This window comes from Nymphaea colorata, chromosome 3 (genome assembly GCF_008831285.2).
Source record: "Nymphaea colorata isolate Beijing-Zhang1983 chromosome 3, ASM883128v2, whole genome shotgun sequence".
NCBI classification, from domain to species: Eukaryota; Viridiplantae; Streptophyta; class Magnoliopsida; order Nymphaeales; family Nymphaeaceae; genus Nymphaea; species Nymphaea colorata.
In genome coordinates this window covers 13,547,759-13,572,906 of record NC_045140.1, presented here as the reverse complement: position 1 = coordinate 13,572,906, position 25,148 = coordinate 13,547,759, and the positions used below count along the sequence as shown (strand labels likewise).

General features: G+C 37.9%; 1 protein-coding gene across 1 annotated transcript; it reads left to right on the top strand.

The window, feature by feature from the left end:
• The first annotated feature begins 6,903 nt into the window (after positions 1-6,903).
• On the top strand, positions 6,904-24,602 carry LOC116250323 (uncharacterized). The gene is made up of 10 exons (XM_031623956.2): positions 6,904-6,977; positions 8,639-8,783; positions 10,582-10,672; positions 13,149-13,351; positions 13,508-13,576; positions 14,756-14,860; positions 20,815-20,946; positions 21,877-21,944; positions 22,070-22,131; positions 23,486-24,602. Exons 1-10 carry the CDS (start codon positions 6,904-6,906, stop codon positions 23,614-23,616), a joined length of 1,080 nt encoding a protein of 359 aa, XP_031479816.1. The 3' UTR covers positions 23,617-24,602.
• Positions 24,603-25,148: the final 546 nt, after the last annotated feature.

Here is a 25,148-nt window from a genome sequence, read left to right as displayed (position 1 = left end):
GATTATCCTTGATATCATGAATGCAGTCCTTTGCGGCCCGAGCAAGCTCTACTGAAGGTCTCCGGGGGCAGCTTTTAGGGTATTTTGGCGGACTGGGATTTCAAACTCGTAGGTTTTTAGTAACGATGCTACATCTTTGTTACTTCTATTGTGTTTGGAGGAATCAGTCTACGTTTTGGAACTCCAATTCAATCAGAGCTGCGTCTTCAATCTGGGCGACTCAGATTGCTGAGCAGCATGTTAGGAATGGGGGAACGGCGTTGTAACGCTCGTTCCTTTTGTTAAGACAGGTTGGGCTGGAGCGGGTCCAGACCCGGACCCGAGCTCCACTCGTGGAAGGGAGCCCGTCGCGCGAGGGAGTTTTCCTCCCTCGACTTCTTCAGCATCTTCTTCTTCTCCTTCTTCGACTGTTTCCTCTGCTACAACCGCAACATGGAAGAAGTGGGCAGACGAGTGGTTGTGGCGGTGGCTAGGACCGGCGGCGGCAGCTCGTGGGTAATCTCTCTCGCCCTCTATACCTGCCTCCCCCCTCCCTGTCCCTCCTGCGCATCCTCCCCTCTCTGCAGCATTTTCTCTCTCCCTCCACGCATGCTCTCCCTCTTCCTCCCACGCATCCTTGCACGCACCTCCTCTGCCTGCATTCTTCCCTCTCTGTCAGCACCCTCACTCTCTCTCTCTCTCTCTCTCACGCACTCTCACCCTCACTGCCGTTTTTCCCATTTCTGTCCGAACCCTCTCTCTGTCTGCCTCCCTCTGTCAACGCCTCTCCCTGCCCACACGCTCCCTACTTGAGCTCTCTCTCCCCATTTTCTGATTGTTTTTCCCTTTTTCCCCAACCGAGCAATCTTCCTCGCTGATTTTATCACTGTTTGATAGGATTCCAGCTTGGGGGATGTGTTCTTTTCCTCGTAACAGTATTTAGACGGTGTTGGTGGAGGCGGCATTGCACGATTTTTTGTCGCTTGGGGATCGATTGAACGCTTGAGGTGGCTGCCGAGAGGATTGCAGCAGTCTAGGCTTTAATTTTAGGGTGAGCGAGGCTTAACCAAGCCTAAATCAACTATTATTTTCTATTGGAGTGTGTATAATTATTGTTTGAGCATGCTAGAATTTAGAATTTGATGATTCATGTTAGCGACTTTGCTTTTTGGGGAAAGTTTAGGATTATGTTGGAGAAACGATGATTCATGTATATATTGATCTTTTAAGCTTGAGGTGTTGATTTTCGAAGCAATAAGGAAGCATGGTAGAGATTGTGATGTTGTGGGGAAGATTTAGAACTGTCTTAGTGAGCACGTGGCACATGCTTTTGTGAACGGGTGTATCTTGGAGTTATTTGGGAAAGCATACGTAAGTTGGATATGACTATGGGGTTGATGCATCGACTAAAAAAAGCAAATGAGAATTGGGTTGTGATGGATTGATCGAAACAGTGAATTTTGACGTTTAGTGGCAACGTCAAAAGGTTAGGAGGAGGCCTATTGGAGGGCTTGTAGGTCGACAATACTCGTCGACACCTTCTTGATGCGATGACATGTGCCTCAATGATTTTGTTTTATGTTTGTTTGGATCGTATAGGTATCTAGTAGAAATCTTATTTTGTGGTTATGTCTGCAGGTACACCGGGCACGTCTCGTCGACCTTGAGCGACCAGATTCAAAGCTCGATGCATTTTGGAGAGTTTTGAGGGCACGCGACAGGTATGGCAGCATTGCAGGCAAATTCCTGCCTAGGCAAATGTGTGAATGTGTGTTCCTAGGATCGTGGGATCCTAAGATTGTGATGTGATTGATGGATTATTTTGTGAACTGTAGAAACACGCAATGGAAGAGGAAAACAAAGACAAAACACAAGATATATGTGGAAAACCTCATGGAGATGTGAAAAACCACGGAGAAGCTCTAACCTAGGGGCAAAACCGCAACCCTAGGAGAGAGAAGATTATTTTCACTTAATCAACAAAAACAACAATAAGTGCGAATATAAGAGGGAGACCCGCCTAGGGTACCGAGCCACTCTCGGTTCCCGTGCCCATGGGACCGGGTTCATATCCAGACCCGGTTCCCAGTGTACAATATTCTAACACTCCCCCTCAAGCTTGGCATACATGTCAAACATGCCAAGCTTGCTCACATTCTTTTCAAATTGGGATGTACATAAGGCTTTAGTTAAAACATCTGCAATTTGATCTTCAGACTTCATATAAGGCAGGATCAACTCCTTTGAATCTATGCGTTCCCTTATGAAGTGGCGATCAATCTCCACATGTTTAGTTCTGTCATGCATGACGGGATTATTTGCAAGGTTAATCGCAGACTTGTTGTCGCAGTACATCTTCATCTTCTCTTCAATTTCAACTCCAATATCTGCTAGAAGGATCTTCAACCATAACATTTCTGTAACTCCCATAGCAACCGTCCTGTATTCAGCCTCAGCACTGGATCTAGAACAAACTTCCTGCCTTTTACTTCTCCATACAACCAGGTTACCCCCCAGAAAGATGCAGTACCCTGTGGTAGACCTCCTAGTATCAGTGCACCCTGCCCAATCTGCATCAGAGTATCCTTCAATATTAAGTTGGTTTTGCTGAGTATATAGTAATTCTTTCCTTGGATCATTCTTCAGGTACCCCAACACTCTTTATGTACTCTTCCAGTGACAATCAGTAGGAGCATGCATAAACTGACTCAAAACATTCACAACATAAGTGATATCAGGGCGAGTTAGAGTAAGATAGATGAGCCTACCAACCAGCTTCTGATACCGTCCTTTTCCTTCCACATCCAGGATGTTGCCAGTTTTGATGCTGATCTTAGTGCCAGACTCCATTGGAGTTAGAAAGGGCCTACATCCAAGTTTACCTGTCTCCTTTAACAAATCCAGAGTGTACTTCCTTTGGCTCATAACAAGCCCTGTCTCTGATCGAGCAATCTCTATCCCCAGAAAGTACCTTAGTTTACCCAGATCTTTAAGGTCGAATTCAGCAGCTAACCTCTCCTTCATCTTCCTTTTTTCTTCTTCATCGTCACCTGTGACAATCATATCATCAACATATGCAAGAAGAAGACTCACCAGGCCATTTCTCTGCTTGATGAATAAAGTGTCATCACCATTTCCCTGTTTGTATCCATTAATCTTCATAACTATCATCAGTCTTTCAAACCACGCTCTTGGAGACTGCTTTAATCCATACAAGGCTTTCTTGAGATGACAACATTTTCCGCCTTGGGTATATCCAGGAGGCATGCTCATATAGACTTCTTCCTCTAGATGGCCGTTCAAGAATGCATTTTTTGACATCAAGCTGGTCCATTCTCCACTTCTTTTGTACAGCAAGTGCTAGAATAACCCTCACATTTTTCAGTTTAGCAACAGGGGCAAAAGTTTCAAGATAATCAATACCATATTTTTGACTGAACCCCTTTGCAACAAGACGAGCCTTATACCGTTCCACAGTACCATCAGGTTTGTATTTCACATTGAACACCCACTTGGAACCAACTAAATGAGCACCCTTGGGAATATCAACTACTTCCCAAGTGTTGTTCTTTGCCAAGGCATCCATCTCCTCTGTCATGGCCTGTAGCCATTTGGGATCCTCTCTAGCATCTTCCACACACCTGGGAATCACAGACTTAGACAAAGATGTAATAAAGCATTTGTAATCCTTACTAAGTTTTGCGTAAGAAACAAATCTCTGAATAGGATGAGAAGTACATGACCTGGTGCCCTTGCGCAAGGCTATGGGAAGCTCTTCATTCACTGGACTTGGGTCATCCAGAGAACTCATAAGATTGGGATTGGTAACATCAACATCCTCAACCACATCTTTCTTCTTCCTGGTGTACACCTGGCCAAACAAATGATCACGGGCAGTGGGCTGATCATCTACAGAGCCCCCTTCATCTCTGACTATGTCTGCCACACTGTGACTGGCCTTGTAATATAAGAAATCCATAAACTGAATCAGCTGATTTGAGGAATACTCTTCCACACTGTTCCCTAGACACTCCCCCTGAAGAGGATTCACAGGAAAGTATACCTCATGTTCATGAAAAGTAACATCTCGAGAGACAAACTTTGGAAGTGGTAGGATCAACACATTTGTATCCCTTCTGAGTAGAGGAATACCCCAAGAAGACAGTCTTGATAGACCGAGGATCAAGTTTTTTTAGAGAGGGACTATGATCATGTACAAAACAAATACACCCAAACACCCGAGGAGTTAGAGGCCAGGGATTCTGAGTAGGCCAAAGCACAGAATACGGGGAATGACCATTCAACACACGAGTAGGCATAATTCAACACACGAGTAGGCATACGGTTAATGAGATGTGCACTAGTGAGAAGTGCATCACCCCAGTAACGTTAGGAACATGCCGATGGAACATAATAGCCCGGGTGACATCTAATAAATGACGATTCTTCCATTCAGCCACGCCATTTTGGGGAGGTGTATAATTCCAGGATGTTTCATGAATAATACCCTTGCTCCTCAAGAAATCATTTAGGGATTGAGAGACATACTCTCTAGCATTATCAGTGCGGAAAGCCTGAATAGAAGTCTGAAACTGAGTCTCAACAAAGGCAACAAAATTTTTGACGATAACGGAAACTTCACTACGTTCTTTCAACAGGTACACGAACGTACAACAGGAGTAGTCATCAATAAGAGTCATAAAGTAATGAAAACCACGACAAGTGGGTACTCCCGAAGGACCCCAAACATCAGAGTGAACCAAAACAAAAGGACGGGTGGTTTTATTGAAGGAAATAGGGTACGAAGCCCTAACATGTTTAGCCATGGGACCGGGTCCATATCCAGACCCGGTTCCCAGTGTACAATATTCTAACATGAACGATTGTGTGTATGCATGCAAATGGTTTGATACATGATATGATTTGTTTTGAAAGGCTATTAGAAGCATCTTTTGAAAATGTTACGCATTTGCATGTACATGCTAGAATTGATGACTGTTTAGGACATATGAAGTGGGGTATCGAGTCGAGTGTCTCCTCGACCCTAATTGTGCATTAGAAAGCATCCTAGAATGATAACTACATATGATAGTTACGAGCCATTCACAGATCGAGGCTATGTGGTTTGGCTAAGTTTTTCAAAGAGGTGATTGATGTGATAATTGATGTGACTGATGTGATAATTGATGTAAAGGTTGTGTTTTGTTGCATACACATTACCACGGACAATGATGCAAATGAATGAATTGGAGGGTAATTGTCCCTGTATTGTATGATGGCAAGCTATGACTGTTAATATTATGTGTAGCCCTCATGTGGAGGCAATTGGAGGTGTGGGTGCACTCGTGAAGTGAACCAACCTCATAAGCTAGCCAATTGTTTTGTGTTTGTGCAATTAAAAGTATATGAATAAAGAATAAGAGATGAGAGGCCAGTGGGTTGTGGCAATGTGTTTGGGAGACGTTCAGTTTTCGCCATTGGTCTCACCTATTCGGAGCGCAGGCGGTGCAAGGCCCCATGGGTACTGTTGTGTGATGTGCTTGGAGTGTTGGGCTCCTACCTTCCCAGCCTGGGTGTCCTAGGGAAGGCTGAGTATCTCTCCTTGGAATTCACACATCCATGGATGAGTGTTCTACCGCTGCAGCGGATGAATAGATCCATACCGTTATGGGCCACCACGGGGGTTGTCTCTCGGCTATGGGCCGCCCATGGTGTGCACGTGCCTGTGTTTGCACCCACAGGAACTGTCAATTCACTAAAGCTAATGAAAATGAAAGTATGTGAATGGAATGTGTGTAAACCAATGTATGTGATTGATGTGGAAATAATTTTTGAATTTATTGAATTTTTTGCCTATTTCGTTTTCTTATTGTAATTTCTAATACAATTTTTTATTAAAGAAACGACATGCTATTTGTGTGATCTGGAAACCTTAAGGAGAATTGGTAGGTTGGTCCTTCTCGTGTTGCGAAATTGACTCTTTTTGATTGCCTCCAGAAGTACCATTTCGATTAAGAAATTCTAATATGACCCTGCTAGTGCTACAGTGAAAAAAAAATGCTAGACGTGTCTACTATAATTGGGTCGAGAACTGCTTATTTTAGAGCCGAAGTTTCAGCTTTGTGGCTTGTGGATGAACTTAACTTGTTGGCAATCGCCAGTGCGTATAAATTCGTTTCTGACACCTTTTGGCGACAAAAAAATTAATTTTCTTCTCTAGAAAATGGCAATATAACTGTAACTTATAGTGTCTTGACCTCCACAAAGTACCTCCATTCTTAAACATGTCGGTTCTTTGTCCACCAGTTCCGATAACATTTTGGTGGTGTGCTAAATTTATATCAACTCTAGATCATTTAGATCTAGGTCAATTTGTCTTTGGATGGCACAAACTAAATTCAAATTCTTATATCTATTTTATGAAGCTAATAATAAGCTTGTCAGGTTCTGGCGGTTTGCGAGCCAACAAACATTTTGCAAATTATTTAGGTAACACATAAAATATTCAAAAGCATATGTGGAGCATTTGAAATTTTGACTACAAAGTTTGCAAATGCATGCATGCCTCTGACTCTCGTGGAAGCATTGAAGTGACTAATGACATATACAAAAAGATGCTTCAGAAGTAGGGGAATCTATTCAAGGAGTATCTCGCTGGAAAGAACACGTTGACGTAATTAGATATCTGGATACAACTTGTGTGGGGCCTGGAGAGTGGAGTCCCCATGACGTAGGTGTGTGAATGGTAATGACCAGGTCCAAGTTTGACCAGGTAACACATCAACTCTGTGGGTCTCAACCTGCCTTATGGTGCACAACACTGGCAAGGAATGCAAATTGAGACACAACAAAGTAGGGCTTACCTATATAGGTCCATTGGCTATTCTGAAAACCTTAGATGTAGGACTATGAGAAAGTATTCTCATGGATGAGGATGTTATTTTGAGTATTGACACTGTGAATGTGACGAGCCAGCCTGGAATTGATTTGAGTGCTTGGTATGGGCGATCCAAATACGCACTGTAATTGACTCCGATTCACACTTAAAAATGCTAAGCATCAAGATGCCCAGTAGTGTGGAACATGGAGACATAGAACATCAAAAAAATTTCAAAATTTTCAATAAGGGACTATATCAAGTCCTTTCTGCAGATAGGGTGTTGCAACCACCCTAATTTAAGGAATACATATTGTTGCATGTTTGTACCTAAGTTTGAGAATTGGACCTGATTTCATACCAACTATAAGGACCTGCAACAAAACTGACCTGAATGCCAGGATGGTGGATCTCAACACCTCCCGTAGTCTACTTCTTATGAAATGAGATGCTTATTAGCATTTAGTATATGAGACATGAGTATATGGATCCCTGAAGATTTCTTAAAATCTTCAATGTAGGTATTCTCAAGTCCTTTTTTGCACATAGGGTGTTCCTATATATGAGGGGTCTTTTGTACAAGAACAAGTATATGTGGCCAGGTCTAACACTAAGGCTGAATATATAGTACATAAACTTCACAATCTCACTGTTAGACATTTTAGTAACAATTATATCTCAAGGCGAAATCCTGCAATGATAAATAGTGAAATGCCAGGCTATAGTTGTCTGGTCAAATGCCAGTCTTTCAACAATTTTCTGTGTATGGAGATTAGTTCTTCATAACAATTAACAATAGAGAGAGGATTGCATTCAACGTGTGGAGAGATAGAAGAAGAAATCGGTTACCAAATTTGATAGGATTGCATTCACAGTATGGGGAGTTAGAAGAAGAAACAACCAGTATCATAAAAGGTTTCACTGATGTAACAAGTTATAATATATACACAAACAAATATGAAACTCATAGATAAATATTAGTAGAACACACAGAAAAACACTTTGAACACTTTGAAATACATAATACACACAGAAAACACTTTGAAAAGACACAGCAAGCACTTTGAACAGAACTTTGAAGGTGAAAAGTCACCTTCCATGGACTAGGCGTACTGGCGCTTAGTCCAGCGTTGGTGGGCCTAGGCGCCAACACCAAACCCCTCGCCTAAGTCCATGACTTAGGCGAGGGCTGTCAGCTGTGGATCATGCCTAGTCCATGACTAAGTGTTGCCTATGCGACGCCTTAACAACTAAGTTCCAGAGTCATATACAACTGGAGGAGGAGTCTCATAATAGTATCAACCAGTGAGGAGTAAAGTTGGACCTGAAGTTGGAAAAATCACTTTTTTATTAACTGCGCATCTTATAATAAGTAATTACTTCACAATGGCACACTTAATGTAGCTTCTCATAATGTTTATCTCTTAAGACATAGCGAATGTCCACTGTGGTGTAAAAGCTGCTTTTGCTATCTCACAAAAAGACACTTTTCTAAGAGTTTGGCTTTTCCTCACTCCTTTCTTTACTTACAAAGTACAGCCGTCCTAATATATTATGGTTAACCACATGCCAATAGTTGTTTGGCCTCAGTTGACATAAGAGGCATATTGATCCCACATGATTCACCTATCACCACCTCTTTGATAAATTGTCAAAAACAGAAACCTTTCTTCATTGTGCTTCTTGTTTTTTATATCAGCATTATGTAAAATTCTTATCATGGTCTTTTTCCCAGTTAGTTTTGAATTGTGCATATTTTAAGTAACTGCTTTTGCTTTCAAGTCTTAAACCAGGTTCTGAGACTCTACTTGCAGATGTGGAAGCTGAGCTTGGTCGTAAGCTTGAAAACGTCAACTGGCTCCCGGGTTTCTTTGCAATTGCATCACAAATTCAAATTGCTAGGTCTAAGGTCTATTGTGAAGGAAAGGTAACATTGTGATCTTCTTGGACATGATTTTAGCTCATGTAGAAACTTGCTGTTAAGACTAAGGTTTCAATCTTCTGCTTTTGTTTATGTATATTTTTCACAAGTATGAATGAGATTAGAAAGCTTTTCAAGCAAGGCATTTTCAATCCTTTTTCTTTTGGATAGGGTTGAGTGGTAGTTAGTCCAGCTGCAATCATGCTGGGTTCTTTGAGTCTGTGTGTATCTAAGCCTATTCATTTTTTGAGATATGCCAACATGTCTTCAATGGATTGGAGAATGTTAAAAGAGTCTTTAGAGAAAGATTAATTAAAACTTTATCTGATTCAAAAGAATCGAAGAGCTCATAATTCTCACAAAATGATGTACATCAAATATGAATATTCCAGTTTATTCTGCTCCCATAGTCTTCATTATATTGATTGAGTATTTTGTTGATCAAATATTTAGATTTGGTTTCTGTGGTCTATCTAAACAAAAAAAATATATCTAAGATTTGGTGCTTCAATATTTATGCATATGAAAAAATGTGGCATACACATCTAAATGGCTGCAGTAGAAAGCATTACGGGCATTTATTTGTATTGTGATGAAAACCACATATCTAAACTAAAGCATTATGGTTCCATCTTCTATCTATTATATTGATATGACATATATACTTCTTTTTATATTTGCTAGAAGCTTGTATAGATTCTTTGGCTCTATCAAGTTCCTTAACCAAATACACCCATAGTAGCTCCTTCTCTATCTACAGATTTTAATACCCTCACTAATTGCTCAGTGAACATGTCTATCTCTCTTTTTTGTTTTCCAAAAATCATCCTTTTGAACAGGACTAATTGTTGCCTTAACATCTTTTTACAAGTCTTCATTCATTTGAAGGCCTTACAAATATCTGAGGTTTTCAATTTCTTGTGTTTTTATTGCAAAAAGAATTTTTTACTGGAAATAATATTTTGAGATTTTCTAGTCAGCAAAATGAATTTTTCTTAATAACATCATAATATTATCATGAGAAAATGGTGTTATAAGTTCGGAGTAATGTTGTAAAACATGTATTATAGCTTGTACTGATTCAGCTCAAATTAAGGTATGTTAAAGAAACATATTGTAAAAAATGTGAACTTTTAAAAAATACATGGATTTCAAAATTGCAAGATAACAAAATCGAAAAAATACTTAAAAGAAGTTAATGCTGGAAAAATTATACTAGCTAAAAATGAAATAATAATATGAGTATCAAGAAACGTTGAATTGCATAAAGCATTGTCACATATATCGTGTATTGGTATTGTACGGCGAAAAATTTCTCTGGTATAATACGATAAAGATGTATATCTCAGGAATATCTTGGGAAAATCTCGATAAATTTTTAAAAAATTTAAAACATTTAATAAATCCTGAAAATTATAAAAAAATGAAAAAATGCAAAAAAGCGAATAATACGCCTTGTTTTAACACTTTTTATTTTCTGGCTTTTTTTTTTTAAGATGTGTTTTTTTTTTCACGTTTTATACGGTTGACTTATTTTTCTTGTATAATACGCATTGTTTTTTCTTTGAAGTGTGCAAAGAGCATAAGGTACTATGTAATGTATAATTACATTGCAATATAAGGAGTGTAATCTACTTTCAAGGGCATGTCTTGTGTTGTCCCATACCATGGTTAAAAAAAACACACATACACAAACACAAACACTCACACATATTTATATTATAACTACTGCATTTATCATATTGATTTTAGTATTGTTTTTTTTAATATATGTTACTAAGTAGATTCTGTTGATTCAATTTAGATATATGGAATTGATGCTGCATCTGGAGCTGCTATCACAGCATTAAATGTTTTGCCAGGGGATCACATTCTTGATCTTTGTGCTGCTCCAGGTAACTTGATTTTGTTATATGACGATTCCATTCTACTATTTTTATGTTTCTTCAAAGATTTGTTGCTCCCCATCAATTCTCCTTTTCCAATTTCTACAATTTAACTGATTTTCACAATATGTTACAAAGTGTAATAAGTTATACGAGTTGAGTGCAATGTAAGGTTATAACATAATGTAATATGTGGTAAAAAAACTTTTTTTTTCTTTGAAAATTTTAAAAAAGATAAAAAAATATAAAAATTCAGATTCAGTAAAAAGTTACTTGTTGAAAAGTCATTTGCTAGAGTAAATGACATTAGATATGAGAAGAGAAGACACAGTAATTGAAAATATATGCTATGAGGACTTGCAGATAATTAAACTAAGTTTAAAACTTGACAATCTAAAGAGTGCATCTGTCCATGTTATAAATAACCTACAAACTTTACGTGATTTTGAAAAAAATGCCACAAAAAAATTGATTTTATTGCTTTTTCAATAATATTTTTTTTTAATATATCTTAATCTTTCATAGTTTGTTTTAACATTACCTGTTTTGAAATTTATCATGTTTCAAAATTCAGATTTTTGTAGTTCTATTATTACTTTCAATTTTTAAATTATCTAAATTTTCCTGCCTGAGAAATATATCACCAAAAGTTTTTGTTGTGACAATGGTTTAAACATCTTAATCATGTTAAAGTGCATATCTGACAAAGAGGAACGTGATTATGAATTGTATTGCATATAAACCAAATGAAATTTAGCCCAAATAAGTTCTAGCAGAAAAGCTACAATTAATAAGTCTGTAGCAACTTCCAATACATGAGTACTTGATGTGATACATTATTCTTTCCTCATGATATAAAGTTTTAGTCTTTAAGGTCTTACTGTGTTATCCCATCAACTATTATGTAGTGCTCCTTACAAGTCTTGTAGAAGATAACAAAAGAAAGACACAAACTCATACTAGATTAATTGCACAAAATATTGCCAGAAATCATCAGTCGTGAGATAAAGATGGATCATCCTCGTTGAAAATAGTTGGAAATTTGGCATGACGAGAGAAAGTTCATATATTATGCAATATTTAATAAACTATTATAGTGTATAACAACATCAAATCTTTTATGCAATTGTGAATTAGAACAACTAATAATTTGATGTACTTTATTTTCTTATAATTGTCTAGTGATTGATTTATTGCATTTTTATAGGAGTTACAGTTTAATCTATCGATGGCATCAAAGACCCGAAAGAGAGGCCTGCCTAGCAATAACAAGGCTTTCTTAACCACACAAGTCCACGAACCATAAGAAGTATCAATACATGATAATTGATAAACAAAAATTGTTTGTCTAAAGTGATGCAGGAAGCTAATATCAGACCAATGTTATTCCGTGCTGCAGACTTCAAATGAAAACAAATGCACTGTAGGATACCTGGTATAGTTGTAACTTGTAAAAGTATATAGTTTTTTGTTCCTAAAATAATTTTACTATGAAATGAACCTTAAAAAACCAAAGTGCATTGGCTTTTCTAATATTATTGGTTCTCTTTTAGATGAGTTAGAAGAGCTAATTATATCTAGCTATTTTTCATCAACTTTGATCATACATTAATGGAAGGGTGAGAAAATTTGCCATATTTTTCATTTTAAACATCTTGTTATTTGTTGGCGTAAACATGGATCAAAGTGGAATACTGAATTGTGATGACATAGTGCATGGTGGATTCTAAAGGCCAAGGCAACTTGTCAATAAAAACTGTATTTTAAGTTCTTCAACGCACAACCAGTGTGCAAGCCCAAAGCTTAAGCAGTTATGACTTTCAGACCTGTTCAAGGTTCATCTGCATGTGGAAGCTCTACTGGCACCATGAAAGATATATGCTAAAAGCCAAATAGAAGAGATGAGTTGCAAATTTGCTGATCTACCATAGTAACTAATGGTTGGTCATTATATTGTTTTAACTTTTAACATTTCTATGTTTTCAAGCTTGCAACTACATTCTTTTACCTTTGTTTTGGTGAACTGTACTTTGAAGAAAGACCCACAAACTACTAAATAAGAAGAATTATGCTCACAAGTTATAATGCAAAATAAAGTAATAGTTGTTGTTCAGTAACAACGAGTACAAGCATGATTAGATTACTTCAATAGGGACACTAGTTGTAAGCATGAAAAAAAAATTATCAGTTAGTTAAAAAATCAAAGAAAGAATTATAGTACTAAAGTTTTTAACATCGAGAGAAAAATATGGACTAATATGTAGCAAAAGATAACATATAAACTGATTACCAGAGCAAATTAATGAATATGTGGAGTTATGACTCAAATGACAACACTATACTTTTTGTATCTTGCATTGACATTCATCCATTTAAATCTGCATAATTAAGCATGATTGATCCGTTTTAGGCATGCTTTATAGTTTATACATTTTTTGCTTGTGCTCCAGGCCAGCATCTGATTGCCATATTTTCTCTATATCAGGTGCAAAATTATGCATGCTTGCTGAACTTCTTGGCAGCTCAGGTTTGCTAACTGGAGTGGACATTGCAAAAAGCCGTCTGGCTGCATGCTGGACAATGTTACAAAAATATGCATTGGGAAGTCGTTGTAGGCTTTTTGTAGCAGATGGAACAACGTTTTCCTTTTTGTCTTTGGGAACTTGCACAGAGAACCAACCAGTGATGGTAAAGGAGAAAAATTGTAGCACATGATAACTTGATACTTTTCTTTTCAGCAAGAGTTCAATACACATTCAACTAAAGATATCATGCAACATGTTAACTTACTATGTCTAGGAATCAGAAAATGGTGATTGTAGAGGATGGAAAGATGTTTAATAGGAATGGTCATCTAGAGTACCTTGGAGTGAAAGAAGAAAGTCTAAAGATACTAATAGAATCCAATTGAATGTAGATCTCAAGCTCCACTCTCGGGTATACCGAGGGAGAAACTAGGATGATGATGAACTCGTCTCTAGACCGAACCCAACACAACTCTTGTAGGAAACTCGGAAATCAAAAGACTAACCTTTTCAGCCGTCGATTGTTGAAGCCGATGGGATCCAACGCTTTCAACCTTCCCTTTGCAAGAACCGGCCTCACAACTCCTTCGGGGTTGAGGAGAAGGCACCGAAACTTGACTTGGTGTTCTTCGGATGGGGTAAAAACCGTGGACAAAAGGTGGGATCGCCGCCGGTGAGGGGAATCCGCCTAGAGCCTTCACCTTGTGCCTTTGCCTACGAGGACGCTGGATCTTCAAGGTATTGAGGGAGACAATGGAAGCGCCTTGGTGGTAGGGGACGCGAGGGGGGAGAAGACACTTTCTTTCACTCGGGAGAGAAGGTGGGAGACAAGAGAGGGAGACACCTCGAAAGAGGAGAGAGAAGCAAATCTGCCGAATGGCCAAATTCTATTCCAAAAGCATACATTGTACAAGGATCCAAATGAATATATACATGACCTAATTGGTTCTAGTTCACAGACCAAACTTGACCCGCTACCCCAAAACCCATATACACATGCGCAAGGCACAACCCCCCTTGCTAGGTACCTTATTCACTTCTGAATTCAACTTATGATATTTTGCCCGAAGGTTCTTGAGACGTAGACGATTCTAATGGTCTACTGCTCCACCGGTGATTCCACTCAGAGAAAGAGCGGCGGTGTTCTGAGTTGCTGGGTTTGGTATGTTTTTTTGTAATGGCCTTACTTCGCCTGAAATTTCATGAATCGCCGCCGGTGAGCGTCCGCTCTGATACCAAATTGATAGAACCTCGCTGCCGAGGCGCTGTCGCTACCCAAGATCACACTCAGCAGGGCGGATTGGTCTCAGCTTTGTGATCTGCCATAGCTTCTCCTTCTATCGCATGATCAAGAGTTCCTTCGGCCGATTGGGGAGAAGAAGAAAAGAGTATTGAGGACGGGAGGAGGATTGACGCCGTTGGATCGAAGAAAGACACCAGCCGTCGCTGGTCAATGGTGAGAAGAAATCAATCCGGCCGCTGCCGGGAAGACGAGTAGACTTGGTTGAGAAGAAGATGGGATGAGAGAGAGAGTGACGCTTGAATGAAGAATGAATTGATTATGCAGGCTCAATTGATCTTCTATGGAAAGCATTCTGGAGTAATTGGACTAAGAAAAGAGCAGCTGTTTCAAACTGGAAAAGAAGAGGCTAATGATGGTGGATATGACAAGGTATGCTATCTTCCATGGTCATCTGGAAATACCATGTCCTTTCGGTATTTGTTTTTGTATCCCTCTCCCTTCACTTAATTCACTTAAGATGCCTCTGTTATTAATAAAATCACCCCACCTTATGTAGAACAGCTAAACAAGTTGCCATGTATGATTCTTTCTAAGCAAGTGCATTCTTTGTAATGAACACGCATCTTTTTGTATTCAAGATTTCCACTGGTTTGGCAGCATGTTTCCTATAAACTGGTGAACTAAAAGCTTTAAAGATATCCCAAACTTCCAAACAATAGAATTCTAGAATGACACCATGTGGAGTGTCAACTGTTGAGGAAACGTGCTACTTTGGCTTTTAAAAGTGTTATGTATTTTGGAGTTTTATATGAGGTAGCTTTCAGAATTTTGAAATTTTGTTGGACTCTTTATGCAAAGGGTTAAACTTAACCCTAATCATTATTTAGTCTAATGAAAAGGAGCAGCCGATTGATTGAGGACTGCGACCTATTCTCTCTTCTCTCCTCTCGTTCCTCTCTTCTCCCTCTTCTCTCTCTCTACATAACATGGTATCAGAGCGGAAGACCTAGGACTGCCATCTAGGGTTTCACGCGGCTCCCCATCTTCTCTTTTTCTCATCCCCTCATTCACGACAAGGTTGGACGTCTAAAGTTGTTGCTGCCTTCAAAGGATACAGTGGAATGTTTGGTGGAAAGGGGTTAATCACGTTTAACATGTAAAACGTGATTAACACCCTTATGTTGCTGTCGAAGTCGTAAGGTTGCTGAAAACTAAATCTGATGTCGTCGTTTAGATCTAGTTGTGGTGTATCAGATCTGATTCAGATTGATAAAAAAAAATCAAATATGATGTCGTCGTTCAGATCTACATGTTGCCGTGTAATAGATATTATTCAGTTGTTGTGATAAAGAGGTTCAGATCAGAGAAACTCTGATCTGCCTAGTTGTGTGCTGCCCTTGAAGAACTTTAGACCAGGTGAACTGATCTGCTTGGTCGTGTGATGCCTGGTGGATCCTCTTAGTTTAAACATCGTTGAAGTTGTGCAAAGCAAACATGTTGGTATTGAATCTTGCTGTCAAACATGTGCACGTTGGCTGCTAGCAATCTGCATCTGGAAATTTGTGTAGTATTTCTATAGCAATTGGTCTATTGTGGGGCTGCAGAGACTACAATTGCAGAGATTTTCTTCTCCATTGGTGATTGGCTTGATTTCTTTTTGTCAATACTTAGTCTACCGAGAACTTTTGAGATTTTATCATGGCTGCCAACAGATCTGAATCTAGAAATCAACACATAGAGGCAGGTGTTGAATACAAAGCTTTCTCCAATCCATTCACGTTTGGATCTACTATCAAACTTGATGGAACCAACTATGATTTATGGGCTAGAACCTTCATGTTGTTAGTTGTTGGACATGAGAAGAAATATATACTGGAAAAAGATGAACCAATTGAAAAGGCTGGTAAATACGCACGGTGGGAGGAAGAAAACAACATTATTAGTGCTTGGCTTATGAATAGCACTCAGCCTCACATTGCAGCATGGCTTTGTTATTATAATACAACCAAAGATATGTGGAATTCTCTTCGACAGACGTACTCTCAAGATAAAACATCAGCAAAATTTTACAGGTTCAGCAAGAATTGTTACAAATGCAGCAAGGAGACATGGATTTGACGGAATACTTTACAAAGTTGAAGTTTACTTATGAAAAGATGAATTCCTTAAAATCGCCTTGTAAGCATTGTCTCAAATCTCACATGGAGCAAATGATTGTGGTTAAATTTCTTGCTGGACTATCTTCTGATGACTGCTTCCGAGGCACAAATGCTTACAGGAAATCTGATCTTGATGAGGCCTTCAATAGACTAAACAGATTGGCTGTTACTCTTCCTCCATCATCAAACAACTCACAGCCTTCTGCCCTTGCTTCATTTGGAGGAGGAAGAAGTGGACTATACTCTTCCCGTGGTAGAGGAAGAGGTCGAGGTTCTGGAGGACGTGGGAGACTTCAGTGCACATATTGTGGTCGTCTCGGTCACTTAGAGGATAGCTGCTAGAACAAAGTGGGTAAACCTAATTCATCCACTTCTTCGACTGTGACATCTTCATCTGGTTCTACTCCAAACACATAGTCTATCAGTATAGCTCCTAAGTCGAATCTCACTACTGCTTCAATAGATGCTACATCTCTTAATTTAAGTCCAGCTGAAATTGATCTAATTATGGAGCATAAATCTAATGCTACTTCTTCTACATCATCCGCATCTACAGCTGTCACAAGTTCAGCATACTCTGCAAGTAAAACTACTTCTAAAGGTTGTTGGATAATTGATTTTGGAGCCTCTAAACACTTTTGTGGAGAACTAGTGTTTCAAACCAACAGAAATTTGATTCACCACAACATGTTCGGTTGACGGATGGAAGACTATCACCAGTAGAAGGACATGGAGATGTTTATCTTTCTCCATCTTTACATGCTCATGATGTGTTTATATACTCCTGAATTCTCGAAGAATTTGTTATATGTAAGCAAACTAACTAAAGAGATGAATTGTAGAGTTATTTTTTACTCGGGTACTTGTGTATTTCAGGACCTATCGACTGGGAGGAAGATTGGTGGAGGCAATGAGATAGATGGAATATACATCTTGGATACATCCAATAAGGAGGCATCATTCTTAGTAGATTCTTCTTCAAGTGCCTTCCAGTGCCATCTCAGATTGGGTCATCCATCATTTGCTAAACTTTGTCTGCTATATCCTCAGATTTCTTCCACAACGTCCATTGAATGTGAATCTTGTCAATTGGGCAAGCTTAGTCGCACTTCTTTTCCATCGAGTCAAAGTCAGTCTAGTCAATATCTGTTTGATTTAGTTCACGTTGATGTTTGGGGGCCGAGTCGGGTTCCAAGTCGGTTGTCATCTCATTATTATCTTTCCATTGTTGATGATTTTTCTCATGTCACTTGGGTGTTCTTGATGAAAGACATAACTGAAGCTCTTTGTATCTTGAAATCTTTCATATTGAAAATAAAAACTCAATTTAATTCCTGTGTCAAGGTTGTTCGCACTAACAATGCTCTCGAGTTCAAATCCTCTCACTTACTTGAATTCTATAAATCTCATGGTATTGTGCCACATTTTACCTGCCCCCACACATCTCAACAAAATGGTGTAGTTGAAAGAAAACATCGCCATTTGTTGGATGTAGCCCGCACAATCATGATTCATTCTCATATGCCTTCTAAATTTTGAGGAGATGCAATTTTGACAGCATGTTACCTAATAAATAGAATGTCATCATCTTTCGTAGATGACAAAATCCCAATACAAATTCTCTACCCAAATAGAGTTTTATTTTCTTTACCCCCACGAATATTTGGGTGCACATGCTTTGTACATAAACTTGGTCCCAATCGAGATAAGCTAGCTGCTCAAGCAACTAAATGTGTGTTTGTGGGATACTCTAAAAATCAAAAGGGATATCGATGCCTAGATCCTATATCTAATCAAGAGTTTGTCAGTGCCGATGTAACCTTTCTCGAGTTGTCTCCATTCTTTCCTGTAACTCCTTCACACACAAAATCTAAGATGCCCTCTTCTGTTCCTCTCCCAATTCCTCTTGAGTCTTTTCCTCTTTCATCATCACCCACCTATTCCACTCCCTCCATTCCACGGTTTAAAGATCCTCCTCTCACGTATTCAAGAAGGAATCCATCATCTAATGACTCTGCACCATCTTGCTCTCGGGAGGTAAGTAGATCTAAATTACATGACATGCCTGAGTGTTCTCTTGATGCTCCTGTTTCTGATGACTTACCTGTTGCACTGTGTAAAGGGACTAGACAATGCACTATTCATCCTCTTTCTAAGTTTGTTAGTACAACTCATGTGGGAGATCATATGTGCAAATTTATTGATGTCTTGTCAGCTACATCCATTCCTATTTCACATGCACAAGCTATGTTGGACTCTAAGTGGTACAAGGCTATGAAGGAGGAGATGAATTCTCTAATATCGCGTCACACTTGGGATCTAGTTGAACCTCCTTCTGGGGCAGATATTGTTGGCTTGAAATGAGTTTTTACTATCAAGTACAACTCAGATGGTATTGTTGAGCGCTACAAGGCACGCTTGGTAGCTGCTTTGAAACTTTCTCTCCTGTTGCATGTTTGGGCACTATAAGACTCATTATATCTGTTGCAGTTTATTATGGTTGGAACATGTACCAACTCGATGTTAAAAATGTCTTTCTGTATGGGGATTTAACTGAAGTGGTTTATATGCAGCAGCCACCCGGCTTTGAGAAACATGAGGAGTGTACCAAGGTATGTTTGTTAAAAAAGGCTATATATGGTTTGAAACAGAGTCCTAGAGCATGGTTTCAGAAGTTATGTAACGTTGTGTCTAAGTTTGAGTTTCAGAGATCGCCTTTAGATCATTCATTGTTCATAAAAAGGACTTCAAAAGGTATGGTTGTTATGGTGATATATATGGATGATATTATTTTAACCGGTGACAATGAATAAGAAATACAAGACACAAAGAAGTATTTACAACAGTATTTTGTTACTAAAGATCTTGGCTCTCTACATTACTTCTTGGGGATAGAAGTGGCAAGAAGTAAAGGTCTAGTTCTTTCTCAAAGGAAATATGTTCTTGATTTGCTACACGAAACGGGTATGACAGGAACTAAACCAGCTTCTATTCCTATGAATTCTCGCACTCATTTATATGATGATGAATCTGAACCTGTTGATAGCAAATCATGTCGGTCTCTCATTGGAAAGCTATTATATGTAACGATTACTAGACCAGATATATCCTTTGCTGTGGGAAAGCTAAGTCAATTTATGGATAAGCCAAGGAAAGCCCATTGAGATGCAACTATGTTATTGCTGAAATTTCTAAATGGTTCCCCTGGAAAGGGTCTATTATTTAGAAGAAGCACCTCACTTTAGATAGAAGTTTATTCTGATGCTGATTATGCATGCTCAATTGATGATAGAAAGTCCACTACATGATTCTGTATCTTTGTTGGTGGTAACTTAGTCTACAGGATTTTGCTTTTAACTCTCCCTCTCTTTGACACACACACAAAAACACATGCACAATGTATCATTGTTGCACCCACACCCGAGCTTTCTCAAGAAGTGTCACCTGCACCCTGAATCCATTTCGGATGAAAATTAAAAGTCTTTTTTATTAGTTTAAGGAACTCAGTAGCAACTTCACACATTCAATGGGGGCACATGTGTGTGTTATTTTATTAGATACTTGCTTTATTGGATATACATTGTAGGTATTGAGGTTCATCCTGATTTAGATTTGGATACTAAAAGCAATGCACGAGTGTTGTTGTATGTTTGTTGTGACACATTCATCAAGCCCGTTGCCAACTAAGTTGATTCAGTGGATCTCCGATTGATTTTTTGCTTTAATTGAATTTTCACTATTTGTATTGAACCTTAAATTATGTGTTTCTGTTGCACGATGCAGGCCTGGATGACATCTTGACATCCCTATGGCCATCATATAAAAATTAGGATTTTGTTTGAAATCTACTTTCATAAGGTGAAAAAGATCTGGGTGTCTGTATATTCATGGTGAACAGTTATGTTGTTGAATAATGCATGAAGGTCATGAACATTTACTTCAGGGGTGCAATAATGCTTTGAATCGATGCTGTTAATTCTCTAGAGGGACAGGAATAGCTTCGCTACCTCTGTTGGACTAGTATTTTGTGGTGTTTATGTAATTTAGTACTTGTCCTTCTATTTTTGCTAGATAGCAGTAACATTGTACCTTTAGGCTAGCTGTGAGTTGCCTTATTATGGTTGCTAAAATTTTAGGTGACTTGTTTTCTCTGTTCTTCTATCTCTGTCCTTTATCAGCATTGTACGGATTTATTTTTTTTGTGTGTTTCTATTCATTTGTTAGGTCTTGGTTGATGCTGAGTGCACACATGATGGGTCTGTTAAGCACATCCTCAAGTTTGAAGATTGGGGATGGGACACTCTTCAAAGAAGACTGTTGGATTCAGAAAGAATTGGTTCATTGACTCAACTCCAGGCAAAATATGTTGAATCCCTAGCCGTATCTATCTAGAGATTTTAAATTGATCATATTTTAGTTACAGGTTTTCACCTGCTGAATTAACATTCCTATGATCCTTATTTATGTTTCCAAATTTGATGCTGAATTGCTTTAGAAAAGACATCTGAGCCTTAAGAATAGCCGCACTAGGGTTCCTGAGTTATGAGGAGATATTGGTTTCCATTTGTTGCTGATCTGATTGGCAAATCCAATGCTATCCTCTTCACGAGTTTGCATATCCCTTGCCTGTCAATACAGAAAAGAGAAATATGAACTTGCGGTGCTATCCATTTTGTATTTTAATTATTTGCAGTTTCCTTTTTTTAATGGATGTTTATACTTGTATGACCATGACTATAAAAGACATCAAATTTTGAAATTGAAGAGTTATTTTCTTGGGGACGATTCTGGGCAGCAAGGCTATAATCCGTAATATGACCTGGTAAAATAGGAAGTACAACAGCTAGGAGGTACTTCTTCTGAAAGTGCTTCAAACTGTTTTTCGTATCAAGCCACTAGGAGCAACGTGATAGTAATCAGGGTTATGAGGACATTTTACTGTAGATCAATGTCTTCTCCTAAAAGGTTAAAACCAGGAAGCGTGGAGCACCACACCATTTTTTGTGCATCTGTATTTAGATTTCTAACAATAATTGATTATTTTTAGACGTTACGAAACTTGACTTGATTTTTAGATACTTTCTTTTCAGGAAAAGGAACACTCTTTAAAATTTTAGTTTTTCTTTTTTGGTTATGTTGTTCCTATTTTTTGCTTGAAGTTGTTAAACTTTTTCTCATTGCATCATTTTATTATCTTTTTTCTCGCTTTTCGGGTTGGTTCAACCTTTCTGCAGATCTATTTGATCTAAATGCTACATGAATGATTTTTCTTAAAACTCTGTGCAGTTACAGCTTCTTACTAATGGTTTTAGATTGCTTAAAGTCGGAGGGTCACTTGTGTATAGCACATGCAGGTAAATATCTATATTTAGGACTTGGGAGTTGGGACATCAATGCAATTTTTGTTTTTTAAATTTCATGTTATAGTCCTGTGGGAAATTTAATCCTATAGTAGTTGACGACTGCTGCCTTTGAACAGCTTGACTGTTGCTCAAAATGAAGATGTGGTCGAGCAGTTTCTTTCAAACAATCCTTCTGCTGGTAATAACGCTATCCTTTAGGAAATCATAGTTAAAGTTCTTTATTTCTTTGATGATTATTTCTGTAATACCTGTTTGTTTTTCAAGTGATACCTACCATGGAAGAGTATACCGTGAAAAACATATTTTCCTTTTTCACAATTTTAGAAAAGATAAAGCGTTCAGAGAAAAATATAGAAAACCAGAAAATTAAAAAATGATTGTTGAAAAGGTTACACAGCAAGGAAATGTTGAGTGCAAAATAAAACATAGTATGACACTGAACAATTGTAACTAATTAAAGCATCATAAATACAATTTTCAAGCAATATAAGTTATGCATTTGTCACAAGGAAGAGTGAAATTAAAATATCGTGTTTTAATCGAAAAAGAGGCGTTAAATACGCGAAAAATAAGTCAGCCATATAAAACAACAATAAGACACGGCCTTTTGAAAAAAAAAACCAAAATATTAAAAAACACGAAAAAACATGTATTATACGTGTTTTTTTTGTATTTTTATTAATTTCTTATTTATTTTATTGTTTTATAATTTTCAGGATTTTTTAAAAGTTTTAAATTTTTAAAAAATTACCGAGATATTCTTGAAATATACAATTTTTTTGTATTATAGAAATTCCTCACCATATAATGCCCACACTATATATTTGACAATGGTTAAAATACTCTATAGTCTAGATTTTTGCACAATAATAGCCAACTGCAAATCTGATCATAATTTGCAACTGTTAAAAAAAAATAGTTGGTGCACATGCAGTTGCAATGTAGTTTTGGACTTTTAGTTAAGCTGGGAATGATGTTAGAGATTTAGCAGCATAATGGTTGGGCACAATTTCCTTTCTTTCTCTTTTCCTTGTAGCTGTTGACCGAATTTGCACAAGCATGTCTGCAACTCCCAAAGGGATTTGATGAGGAATCCATTCTTGTGACAAATTCACCCCCTGCATACACCTAGGAGCAGCCCTTGCTCCTGTATATACAAGACCTGATTAGGTGGGTCGAGTTCCCCGCAAGGTACCCATTACTTGGAGTACCTTCCCACCAGAGAAAAGAGTCTGTTAGGTTTGGTTCTTCTCAATTGGGTTGGGTGGGTTCAAATTGAAATGCTATGCTTTCACACCAACGTTACTTGCACTTTAGTATGGTAGATCCTGCTGGCACTTCGGCAGAAAAAGAGAAATCACATAGGAGAATGCGATGAGCAACACAGGAAAAAATTTACTGGAAAATTTGCTGCTTGGCTTTTTATTATCATGGATGTCCTGAAATTTGGTCAGAAGAATGAGATAGTAATTGTTGTTCAAAGAGATACTGTAACTGATTTCTTTTATTGTTCTCTGTTTTGACTTAATTAGAGCTGCAAGATATTCGTGCTGCAGAGGGTTGGCCTTGTAGGAGTGGAAGGATTCCAAGGACGATAAGATTTGATACCTCCACATCCCGAACAAGTGGGCTATTTATTGCCAAGATCGTGAAATTGTTCTAAGACTATGACAGTCCATAAATTAGTCCATGAACGTATTCGAATCCTTTACTGTAATTTCATGTAAATTTAGATTAATCAGTAGTTCAGTCATTTTCTTCTTTACTAGTTTTTGAGATTGGACAGCTCTGAAGTAAATTTTACATTTAATTGTTCATCGTCCCTGCAGCATTTAAACTATCAACGATTCAGTAAAGAGCGTGAACTGAGCTTGTATATAAATGTCACAACCGATAAGAACATAAAAAAACATGAGGATATCAATAAGGTATAGGGATAATGAAGAGGGACTGTATCGTGCACAGAATAGCAATAGCATAATGATCTGTACATTTTGGAGTTTTCTCCTTACTTTTACTGGCAATCTTCAGGATTCATCTTTCCCTTATCAAGAATTTTGAATCGATCCCCGATTCTTTCTTAATGAGAGTCTTGGAAACGATCCATGTTTGAGGATGCAGACTGTTACGTGACCAATTGGAAGTGCCAAATTTGTCTCTGATTTGAACGATGGTGATAGTTCTATGACTGGTGACGGTTCTATGCTAAGTGACGCGTATATCTGTGTCAGTATGTAGGTACAGTTACACACAAGTACGCGGATACAGCTGGGTTTTAAAACTTAATTTTTGTTTTAATTTTGATAGTTTCTTTTTCTTTTTCCATCTTAATTTTTGTTTTTGTTTTAATTTTTATTTTTTCTTTTTCTTTTTCCATCCATATTATATATCTTCCTCTTACTTTTCTTTAATTTCGAGAATTTTTATGGACATTATATATAATATCAATGTACCCGTCTCCTCGTACTTCTTGTACTGAACCCGCACCCTTACCCATATGACTTGGGTTCTATGACAAGAGGAGCACAAGGGTCTTGGTATTTAACATAAATGACATATGTTGAACTAATTATATAGTATATGCATTCAAATCTGTGACATTGGAATCTGTCTTTTTGAAAACATAATATTACTTATAAAACATGTTTTAGTTTAAAAATTTTTGTAAAAAAAAAAAAGATTTTTCTACTATACAAACTTTGATGGTATAAGAACTGTTTATTTTTTTAATTAAAACAATTTAAAAACAACTAACTTAATATATGTTTCTCATCAAATCACTTTTAATCTCATATATTTATGAAAGGCTTGGGTACCGAATCCAAGCAGCGAGGTTTCGGACCTTGGATATGGTTTTTCATGATCTGAATCCAGACCTTAAATAATAGGAAAAATTCTCTACAATCTGGTAAATTAAAACAATACAAAAGCGTTAAAAAATTAAAACAATGACGAGCCGATCGCATGTAAATCAAACTCAAATTCGACTCGTTTATTAAACAAGTTGAGTCGAGCTCCAGCAAATCATACTCAAATTAGACTCATTCATTAACAAGTTGAACTTGCATGGATGAGTTCGAGTCCAACCCTAGTTGGCTGAACTAGTTGAAAATATGTAAATGAAAGCTAACGAGAATGAACAGTTTAAATCAGACCGGATAATGTTAGCCGGGATCTCAACCTGGTCCCTGTCTC